A 12243-nucleotide genomic window follows, 5' to 3' on the forward strand; every position below is an offset into this window, starting at 1 on the left:
TGCCTCAGTGGGATTACGGCCAGTTAATTGAAAGAAAAAAAAAAGAATAATTATAGTGAATATAACAAATATTCATACATGAAAGTAGAAAAAGTGTAGTATGGTACATGACAATAAGAAAAATAAACTGAGCTAAATTACAGTCAAATATATAATGTTTACAGATACATTTTTTAATTAACATTAGGTTATATTTAATAGGAAAACTTAATATATTATTATATTGTCATTTGAAAGAAAGATTGTCATTTGGGATCTGGAATGGATTAATTCTATTTACATTATTCTTTATGGGAAAAATTGCTTTGGGCGTCATCGATTCTGGTTGTAAAATCGACATCTGGAATGAATTCATTTCAAAAACTGAGGTTCCACTGTATCCTGTATCTAATTCCATTTTTTAATTTCTATGAATGTTTACCAAAACAATATGGGCTTACCATACACATACCACATGATCACAAAAAAAAAAAAAAACTGGTCCTTGAAAACAAGAAAAAAATAAGATACAATATTCAGTCACATTTCCTCTGGCCAACTCTAGATTTCTTTTTTTTGAACTGGTGTAAGACTCAAATTGAAAACCAACTATAAGATTTTGTTCAAAATATGTTCATTGGATTTCCCCACACACAAATTAAGTTTTCATTTGGTTAAGTTATTTTTATGAATATTTAAAGAGATACAGCATTGTTAAATAATCAAATTAACCTATGATAATATCTAATCCCTCTTGTTTAGGTTCAACTTTTCTAATGAATGTCAATACAGTACTAACCAGTTCAGAGCAATATTTAAAGAGATATTGTTAAAAAAATACAGTGAAACTGTGATTAATATTTCTCTGGCATCTGGTCATTGTGTAAGCAAGCAGTCACTAATCAAGAGAGGTGTCTACCACCAGAAATTTTTCAGTTTTATGAGCAACAGGTGGTCATTAAGCATGCAGTATTCCTAGTTAGTTTTTTTCTGGGGGGGGGGGAATTACGTTTAACGAATGTTCATTAAGTGAGAGATGACTGTTTCTATCAACATAATAGACCCTCTGAAGTAAAAATTATTCTGTAAAATATGTAAAACATATTTCCAAGTAACGGCATCTTTGGAACCTGCATTGACGACTCATGTCAAGGTCCAAAAGAAAAAAGGCACAGCTTGCATGGTGAAAAGTCTTATATGAATAAGTCTCGTATATAACACTGATCAAGGAAGTAGATCAGGAAACTAACCCACTTGTACTTCAGAAAATACATTTACCAAGTAATGCAGCTCATTATCAAAATAAACAGATGAGAGATCCAACTGAAGGAGCTAGATAGAAGCTAGAATTAGATAAAAAACAAATAAAAGAATTACAAAGTCAGTAAAGAAAGAGTACTGAAGTACCGTTGGAGGAAAAACTTGAATGAGAACAAACAGGTTGGGAATTAATCTAACAAAATAAAATTAAACTGCACCATATATAAAAGAGGACATGAAAGAAATAACGTAAATAAAAAAAAGCCTAATTAACTAATGGTAGCAGGAATGTTATAAACTTACAAGTTCTGTGGATGATTTGAACATTTCCTAAGGCAAGAGAATTGGTAAACCTGAGGTTAATTATAACTGGAAATTATCAAGAAAGCTCATTATTGAAAAAAGAGGAATGATATGACATCTGCATATCACTTGCTTGATCTTATGCTTAAAAAAAAAAAAAAATAAATAAGAACAAACTGAAGAGACAACTTTGAGGGACACAAAGATTTACAGTGGACCCTCAGTTAATGACATCATCGGGTAACGTAAAAATCGGATAACGACACTTTTTTGCATCAATACTGGTTCAGTTAATGACAAAGAACTCGGCTAAAGTCATTCGTCCTGAACGTGTCCACGCGGCCTGAGTGGCCCGGCCACTCCATGTACAGCCAGTGTGCCATTGTTTACAAGCCAGTGAGGACGATTCCACACATACATGCGATACATTTTTGTATTAGTATTCCATTTTTTAGTGCTTGTAACTGCTAAATAAGCCACCATGGGCCCAAAGAAATCTTCTAGTGCCAGCCCTTTGGTAAAGAGGGTAAGGAACACTAGAATTCAAGAAAAAGTTTGTAGAAAGATACGAAAGTGGTGGTGGTAGGTGGTAGTGATGGTGGTACACCAACCAGGGTACTTCCCCACATACCAGCCAGGGTACTTCCCCACATACCAGCCAGGGTACTTCCCCCACATACCAGCCAGGGTACTTCCCCACATACCAGCCAGGGTACTTCCCCACATACCAGCCAGGGTACTTCCCCACATACCAGCAAGGGTACTTCCCCCCCACATACCTGCCAGGGTACTTCCCCACATACCAGCCAGGGTACTTCCCCACATACCAGCCAGGGTACTTCCCCACACACCAGCCAGGGTACTTCCCCACACACCAGCCAGGGTACCTCCCCACACACCAGCCAGGGTACCTCCCCACACACCAGCCAGGGTACTTCCCCACACACATGATTTGATTTGAATGGGACTTGCACATGAGTGAATAGAATTATCAAAGCTTATTGCTTGGAAAGCATTGAATATTGGGTTGGGCAAATATGATTCTGTTAGTGGGATGTTTGTGAAGGACCTGCCTAGTATGGGCCAACAGGCCTGCTGCAGTGTTCCTGCTTTCTTATGTGCAAACATTTATGGATGAACATCACCCTGACACAGCTGCTGCAGGCCATGCTAGCAACATCTACAATGACAATGTTGTGTCCCATTTTAGGGAAATTTTAAAGAGATGCCAGAAACAGAGCTCTCTATACAGATTTTTGGTGCAACAGGGGTCCAGTGACTCTCAAACTGGTCCTAGTGGCACTAATTAACAAAGAAGGGAGGTAACCCCGGAAAAGGACTTGGTACCTAAAGTCCTTATGGAAGAGGATTCCTCTTCCAAACAATTGTAAACTCCTCCATCCTCTGCCCTCCTCCCATCTCATTATTCATCAAATACATCTTCAATAAAGGTGTCATTTTATTAATTATTAGTATATTTATTCTGCATGTCTCATTGTTTTCTGTGTACGGAAATGTATATTTCATGTAAAAAAATTATTTTGTTTAATACTTTTGGGTGTCTGGAACAGATTAATTGGATTTACGTTATTTCTTATGGGGAAAATTAATTCAGATAACGACAGAATCGGTTAACCCTTTCAGGGTCCGTCCCGTAGATCTACGGCTTTACGTTCAGGGTCCAAACCGTAGATCTACGCCATGAGCTCAGCTCACTCTGATAAACTGTGAGTGGTACATTTGGGCCTAGATATGAAAGAATACATCTATGTGGTATGTGTGCACCATATAAAACAAATCCTGCAGCACACTGTGTATAATGAGAGGAAAAAAAACGAGACCATGATTTTCGATTAAAACAGCGACTTTGCAGTGTTTTTTCGTATGTTTTTATAGTTGTATTTGCAATTTCTTGGTCTCATTTGATAGAATGGAAGACATATTACAGAAATAGAGATGATTTTGATTGGTTTTAGCACTGGAAATGGCTTGAAACTGAGCTCAATGTAGCGGAAATGTTAAATTTTTGCCAATGTTCAAGAGTAAACAAACGACCTCACACGTCTAATACATGCCAGCTGGTGGGTCTAATATACATTCACAAATGTGGTGATGATATTTATACAATTATTACAATATTGCATAACAGTAAATCTTCTATTTTTTGGTGTGAATAAAAATTCATTATGTGAATAAAAAATCAAAATGGAATTTATTTGTAAAGCCTCAAAATGTAACTAATGAACAGAGGAAATGTTTGTTTAGTGCCAGGAATACCTACATTGTTTATTCTGGACCCTATTTTGAAATTGGAATATTTTGAACTTTGTGTTAAATTGGCCAAATTACCAATTTCCGATCACTTTATTTTGTAGTTGAAACAGTTGACTTGGCGATTTCTTGTGCTCAATCGATAGAATAGAAGTAATACTAGTGAAATAGCTAAGAATTTGGTCGACTGGAATAATGTAATTGGCCTAAAATGGGAGTCAAAGTCGGCAAAATCGCAGATTCGTAAATATTGCTGACACATCAAAATTCGCGAGAGCATAATTTCGTCAATTTTCCATCAAATTTCGTACTTTTTGCTTTATTACCTTCACAAAAAGATTCTCTACCATTTCATAAGAAAAAATAATTTTTTTTTTTTTAATTCTTGGACACTGGGGCACCACTTCAGATTTTGGCCTTGGACCCTGAAGGGGTTAAAGACAAGCTCTCTGGAATGGATTAATGTCGTTAACTGAGGGTCCACTGTAAAGCCAAAATTAAGGTGAGGGCATATGACCACAGCAGCAAACAGGAGCAGATTTCATCCCCAAAAATCACTAACATGCAAGACCCCAAATTCCTATTGCACTTGGCACCTGGGACTCATATGTGTGTGTAATAAACTTCAAGAAACAAATTAAGCAAACAAGCAATAAAACAAGTGAGCATCAATAACCGTTCTTCTGTAGTGCCGAGGAAATATAAGCAATCGCTTAAAAGCATAACAGTAAGGAATCTTGAGGCTTAATTTAATATGTGAGTAAAGTAAGACAAAGTGCATGAAAAAATTCTCAGGAGACAAAATGGTTGGGATCTTCCTAACAATGCAAAAGAAAGTCTGTTTCAAGTTACAATTTTAAAATGCAGTTAATTTTTTTTTTTCAAAAGTTGAGAGAGTCATAAACTCAGTTTAAAAAGTTTTAATTCTCCCATATTCTTAACCTTATTTATTCCACTGAATAATAAAAAAAAACTAAACTAAATATTACTCTTGTAGCTTCATTTCATCCCCATAATCTTAAAAATCTAAACAAAATATATTTAATCCAAATATCAAACCCATTTAACAAAGAATTTAGAACATTGCTGTATACTGAACATTATTAAGTCAAGGAACAGTGAACAATATACTGCATGTCAGAACTGTACTAATACAATGTCTTACCATTCTGATGAAAGTGATTAGTAACCTGTTACTGTATTACTGCCTGAGTTAGTCACACACGCTTTATAGCTGCACGCCATGAGTGATAATTGATTTTTATAACAAAACACGGGTAACATTACATATCTACCTAGAAAGTGTAGAAAAACTAGTGATGTACCATAAATTAATAGAATAATAAAACTTCCTATATTTCATGACTTAAAACCTAAAACTGAAGGCACAAGAAGCCAGAATGATGTGTGTAAGATGAAGCCACACTGGAAAAGAAACAGTCTTGAAAAGCTAAGAGATGTTAAAATGAAAACAATTAGAAGAGCCCTGAGAAGCATAAAAAAAAAATGCAAAGTTTCTAAAAGCAAAAACTTAAAATGTATAAATTTCATACGCATGGTAGAGTGTGTGAGGAAATACACAGGTTCCCATGATGCCATAACGAGCTAGCGTTCCTGTGTCGTATGGCTTCGGGGTAGAGCCTGCTGGAATCTAGAAGATGATTGCACCGATTATCACAATACGTCAAATGAAATAAAATACGTAGCTATTTAATACGTATCAATATTTTCCGTCTTACCTTCCTCTACAGTATTTGCTAATCACAATATTTATTGATAAGAATAAAAATATTTCAAACTTCACCTCATGCACACAAATGGCAGAAAATTATTAGAAAATATGTACATACATGTATCTACATATTCTTGAATACCTTCAAGAACTTTACCATCTTGGCTGGGATGGTTATACATAGATTATTTTCCCATGCATAGCCCACTTCTCTTTCTCATTTACAACAATGACCTACCAAATGCATGTAATCTCTTTAAACCCATTTTATTTGCAGATGACACCACTTATGTCTTCTCTCACCCAAACCCGACCACACTAACAGACACTGTAAATGCTGAACTGCTAAAAATATCTACTTGGATGATTACCAACAAACTTACTCTCAATATAGACAAAACCTACTTTATGTTTTTTTTGGAAACAGAGTTTCAAATGTACAGCTAAACATATTGATAAATGGTTCACCTATTTCTAGATAGACGACAAATTTCTAGGTCGCCACCTTGACTGCAGTCTCAAATTTCAGACACATATAGCAAATTTCCAAGAAAGTCCCCAAAACAGTAGGTATCCTTTCAAAGATACAGTGCTATGTACCCCACTCAGCTCTTCTAGCTTTGTACCACTCTCTCATTTACCCTCACCTCACTTATGGTATTTGTGCATGAAGCTCAACCACAGCAAATCACCTTAAGCCATTAATAACCCAACAAAAAGCTACGGTGCAATTGATTACCAACTCCTGCATTAGACAACACACTCCACCTCTTCTCAAGAGTCTTAACTTGCTTAATATACAAAACATCCACACTTATTATTGTGCCTACTACATACACAGAACACTATACTCAAATATAAACCCTCCTTTCAAACTCCTCCTTGATAACTATAACAGAACACAACCATAATATGAGACACAAATCACTCTTCAATATCTCTCGTGTCCATCTCTCCCTATGCAAAAACGCTATGCACGTAAAAGACCCAAAGATCTGGAATTCATTGCTAGAACACACTAAAAGACCCCCGTCTGCAAATCATTTAAGGTAAAAGGACACAAGTGCAACTAATGTGACATTAGTTGCACTTGTGTCCTTTTACTTTACATATTGTCGGTAATTCTACCAACTTTATTACAAATCAATTTAAGGCCATACTAAGAAATCACCTCATCACCCAAAATTAACCAGACAAACCATACCTAATCACTACTAGTTACTCAAAACCTATTCATATTGTGCTGATGAATGCTCAACCACTTACTACTTCAAAATTAGGATGTCTAAATTTCTTTGTTTTAAATAGTACTAAACTGTAATACATCATATTGTAAATTGTTTTAAATTGTTCCACAGTAATACTGTAATCTTTATAAATTCAATAGCATAATAATTCTCTACTAGACTTATCAAAGCCATGTAGCATTACCTAATAGAATATTCAATTCTCTTGTACTCACTGTAACTCATCTAATAACCATATGAACTATTATTGCCTTCCTAATCTTTAAGTTAATCTTTAAGTTTGCCCAAAATGCTCTGCATACAAAGGGGCTTTTGGCATGTACATCCAACTATTATATTCCTCTGTACAACCATGTATCATGTCAAAATAAACATCTTAATATTAATCTTAATCTTAACATTTTAACAAGAAAATAATATACAAAATAATGCAGACTGCAATAAATAAGCAGCTTTGATTTATTAAATAAGTACAGTATGGTATTCAAATAATTATTATATTAATGGAAAATGCTTAACACATAAGGGTCAGACAGTGCTAAATGGCAGAGGTTAGAGAGAAGGTAGAGAGTTAGACGTGGCAGTGTTGAGAGGAGGACATCAGCAATACAGTATTTAACCCCTTAACTTTGGCATACCCAGTCTTTTTTCTTCTAGACTGAAGGAGTGCACTTTATGAATCAAATACAACTACAATGAGTGGAATTTGATAAAAACTTACAATTTTATGGTGTGTTGAAGTTAGCAAAAAAAATTATCACTCACAGGCTACAGTGGAATAAAATGTGCCAGTGATATTTACATTTTACAATTTATTGTTGCCAAATAATGAATGTTTTTCATTTTTTTGTTGTTTTAAATTAATGTTGCCTGTAATAAAAATAGTCATTTTTTTTTATTAAACCCCCAGCTGTTTCCCACCAAGGCCAGGGTGACCACAAAAAGAAACACTTTCATCATTCACTCCATCACTGTCTTGCCAGAGGCATGCCTACACTACAGGTAAAAAATTGACACAGAGTGCAGGCACCATACTTCCCAACTCCAGGATTCAAGTCCAGATAACCAGTTTCCCCCTGAATCCCTTCATAAAGGTTACTTCACTCACATTCCAACAGCACGTGAAGTCGTAAAACCATTTGTCTCCAATCGCTATCTAACACACTCACATATGCTTGCTGGAAGTCCAACCCCCTCCCTCCAACCTTTCTTAGGATGACCCCTACCCTGCCTTCAACTTTCAGAAACCCTACACCTTCTAATCTCCAAGCTACAGATTCTCTGCATTATATTCATGCTGCACATTGCCCTCAGACATGACATCACCACTGCCTCTAGCCTTCTCCTTGCTGAAACATTGACCACCCATGCTTCACACCCATATAGTTGTGTTGGTACCACTATATGTACTCTCATATATTCCCTTCTTTGCTTCCAAGGATAACATTCTTTGTCTCCACAGACTCTTCAGTGCTCCACTCAACTTTTTTGCTCAACATTTCTATGATTCACCTCGTCTTTCACAGACTCATCTGCTGATAAGTCCACTCCCAGATACATATCTGAATACATTCACCTCCTCCATACTCCCTCCCTCCAATATGATATCCAATCTTTCATTACCTAAATTTTTTGTTATCCTCATCACCTTGTTCTTTCCTATATTCACTTTTAATTTTCCTTTTTTACATACCCTTCCAAACTCTTTCACCAACCTCTACAACTTCTCTTCAGACTCTCCCAAAAGCACGGTGTTATCAGCAAGAAGCAACTGTGACAACTCCCACTTTTTGTTAGATTCTTTATCTCTTAATCCCACACCTCTTGCCAACACCCAAGCATTCATTTCTTTACAACCCTATTTATAAATATGTACATGTATATTAAACCACCATGGTGACATTATACATCCCTGTCTAAGGCCTACTTTTACTGGAAAATAATCTCCCTCTCTCTCCTCTATACTCTAACCTAAGCCTCACTATCCTCATAAAAATTCTTAACCGCTTTCAGTAACTTACCACCTATTCTATACATTTGCAACATCTGCCACATTGCTCAACAGGCTTATTCCCCTATAAATTTTACTCTCTTTAGTCCACTTTGCCTTTATACAAAGGAACTATGCAAGCTCTCTGCCAATCCCTAGGTACCTTCCCCTCTTCCATACATTTATTACACAAAAGCACCAACCATTCCAAAACTATATCCCCACCTGCTTTTAACATTTCTGTCTTTATCCAATCAATCCCAGCTGCATGCCTCTGGCAAGACAGTGATAGTGTAAATGATGGTGAAAGTGTTTCTTTCTCAGGGTCACCCTGCCTTGGTAAGATACAGCCAACAACTTAAAAACTATATTACTATTATTATTAATTAATTAAAAACATTAAATTAAAGAAATGACTCACCATAACTTTGTTGTTTATAGTCTGCTGAAAGAACTCTGCACCGGTGTACAAGAGTCCATACACAATGACATTGCCAACAATGGGTCGTTTGGCCACGGCCATGCGTACAGCTCTAAAAGCTTGCATTTCACTGTGTTATAAGAACTGGTTTTATACTGTAGTCAGATATAAAAAATAAAAATTTGTACAGCTGATTGTCTTGTTTCAAACCCTAAATTCGTACTGTGTGCAGAAGTGTGGTTCACTCTCTTGAGCTTGAAGCTTTATAGTAAGTTGATCTCTTGAGCATTACCTGTGGAAATAGAATTGTAGATGAATGGTTCAGAGAACTGACACGTTGATAAATTAGACACATGTACAACTCTTGGGTATCTTTACTGAGGAAACGTTTTGCCACACAGTGGCTTCATCAGTCTATACAAAGGAGAATCTTGAAGAACAGGAGGAGAATGAGGTAATCAGTCCCTCAACCTTGAGTCGATGTGGTCAGTCCATCAATCTTGAATAGAATACAGCATATGCGCAGAGAAGCAGCTTATAAACCGTAGGCAGGAGAGGTGCAGCAGTCGTAGGTGGTGTCACATTTGCCCAATGTGGAAGTAGGTCGTGCCCAAGGGTTAGGCTTCAGTCCTTTGTATGGACTGATGAAGCCACTGGGTGGCAAAACGTTTCCTTAATAAAGATATCCAAGAGTTTCACATGTGTCTAATTTATCACCTGTGGAAATAAAATAATTTACAGCTAAATGCTTAATAAAAATTCAAAAAAGTTTATTCCCTTAATTTATATATAAAAATTACTATATCTATCATTTCCCACTAGGGGTAGGATGGTCAAAAGAACAACGCACATTCACCATCGCACTTTGCTATCCTGACAGAAGTGTGTGTAGACATTGCAATTCAGATTTATAATACAACTATGAAATGCAAACACAGTATAGTATTCACAAATAACCCCCACTTAGGAGAGGAACCATATGATGAGGTTTTAGTCTGTCTGCACTAGTATTATCAAATCACACCTGAGACGAGAGAAGGCAGAGAATGCCAGAAGAGAGTATAGTGGAAGGTAAAGAATGGAGTAGCATTATCATGAGTGTTCTAAAGATCAGAGCATTTAACAATGTATTGAGAAACTCAGGCATCTACAGAAACAAGGTTAGGACCAAGATTAATTCTCTTGTATTCATTGTAAACTCCTAAATTTACACATTATTCTTACTGCCATCTCAATCTTAAGTTAGTCTTAAGTTTGCCCAAAATGCTCTGCATAGTATACAGGGGCTTTTGGCATATACAGTGGACCCTCGCCTAACAAACGCATCGCATAACGTTAAATCCGCCTGGCGATACATTTTAATGCAAAAATTTTGCCTCGGCTAGCGCTAAAAACTCGCTCAACGCAATTCGTTCGAGACACGTCCACGTGCGGCCTGAGCCCGCCTCACTTGTTCCGTGGGTGCCAGTGTTTACAAGCCAGCCACCGCGGTCGCTTCCAAGCATACATTCAGAACATTTCATATTATCACAGCCTTTTTAGTGATTGCACCTGCAAAATAAGTCACCATGGGCCCCAAGAAAGCTTCTAGTGCCAACCCTACAGCAAAAAGAGTGAGAATTACTATGGATACGAAGAAAGAGATCATTGCTAAGTATGAAAGTGGAGTGCGTGTCTCCGAGCTGGCCAGGTTGTACACAAAACCCCAATCAACCATCGCTACTATTGTGGCCAAGAAAACGGCAATCAAGGAAGCTGTTCTTGCTAAAGGTGCAACTTTGTTTTCGAAACAGAGATCGCAAGTGATAGAAGATGTTGAGAGGCTGTTATTGGTGTGGATAAACGAAAAACCGATAGCATCTCTCAAGCAATCATATGTGAAAAGTCTAGGAAGTTGCAGGACGATTTAATTAGAAAAATGCCTGCAACTAGTGATGATGCGAGTGAATTTAAGACCAGCAAAGGTTGGTTTGAGAGATTTGAGAATCGTAGTGGCATATATAGTGTGATAAGGCATGGTGAGGCTGCCAGTTCGGACCACAAAGCGGCTGAAAAATATGTGCAGGAATTCAAGGAGTACATAGACAGTGAAGGACTGAAACCTGAACAAGTGTTTAATTGTGACAAAACAGGCCTGTTTTGGAAGAAAATGCCAAGCAGGACCTACATTACTCAGGAGGAAAAGGCACTCCCAGGACATAAGCCTATGAAAGACAGGCTTACTCTGTTGATGTGTGCCAATGCTAGTGGTGATTGCAAAGTGAAGCCTTTATTAGTGTATCACTCAAACTCCCAGTGTGTTCAGGAAAAACAATGTCCTCAAGGCTAATTTGTGTGTGCTGTGGAGGGCAAACAGTAAGGCATGGGTCACTAGGGACTTTTTCTATGACTGGTTACACCATGCATTTGCCCCCACTGTGAAAAATTACCTAAATGAATAGAAATTAGACCTTAAGAGCCTCCTGGTATTAGACAATGCTCCTGGTCATCCTTCAGACGTGACAGAGCGACTTTCTGCGGAAATGAGCTTCATTAAGGTCAAGTTTTTGCCTCCTAATACCACTCCTCTTCTGCAGCCCATGGACCAGCAGGTCATTTCCAACTTCAAGAAACCGTACACAAAAGCTATGTTTGAAAGGTGCTTTGTAGTGACCTCAGAAACTCAATTGACTCTAAGAGAGTTTTGGAGAGATCACTTTAGCATCCTCAATTGTGTAAACATTATAGGTAAGGCTTGGGAGAAAGTGACTAAGAGGACCTTGAACTCTGCTTGGAAGAAACTGTGGCCAGAATGCGTAGACAAAAGGGTTTTTGAAGGGTTTGAGGCTAACCCTGGGAATCCTATGCCAGTTGAGGAATCCATTGTGGCATTGGGGAAGTCCTTGGGGTTGGAGGTTAGTGGGGAGGATGTGGAAGAGTTGGTGGAGGACAATGAAGAACTAACCACTGATGAGCTGCTAGATCATCTTCAACAGCAAGAGGCCACACCTGAGGAAACTGCTTCGGAGGAGGGGATAGAGAAATTGAGGAAGTTACCTAC

At 37.4% G+C, this 12243-nt stretch overlaps 1 protein-coding gene across 4 annotated transcripts in view; it reads right to left on the reverse strand.

The window, feature by feature from the left end:
* LOC128685818 (mpv17-like protein) overlaps positions 1-12243 on the reverse strand; it is a 65422-nt gene that overhangs the window by 38196 nt on the left and 14983 nt on the right. For all 4 annotated transcript variants that reach the window (XM_053772498.1, XM_053772497.2, XM_053772500.2 and 1 more), the window contains 2 exons: positions 9204-9495; positions 5367-5464 (listed from right to left, as the gene is read on the reverse strand). In XM_053772498.1, coding sequence (XP_053628473.1) covers positions 5367-5464; positions 9204-9329 — 224 coding nt within the window. In that variant the 5' untranslated portion in view covers positions 9330-9495. The remainder of the gene's footprint in view (positions 1-5366; positions 5465-9203; positions 9496-12243) is intronic.

This window comes from Cherax quadricarinatus, chromosome 23 (assembly GCF_038502225.1).
Source record: "Cherax quadricarinatus isolate ZL_2023a chromosome 23, ASM3850222v1, whole genome shotgun sequence".
Lineage (NCBI taxonomy): Eukaryota > Metazoa > Arthropoda > Malacostraca > Decapoda > Parastacidae > Cherax > Cherax quadricarinatus.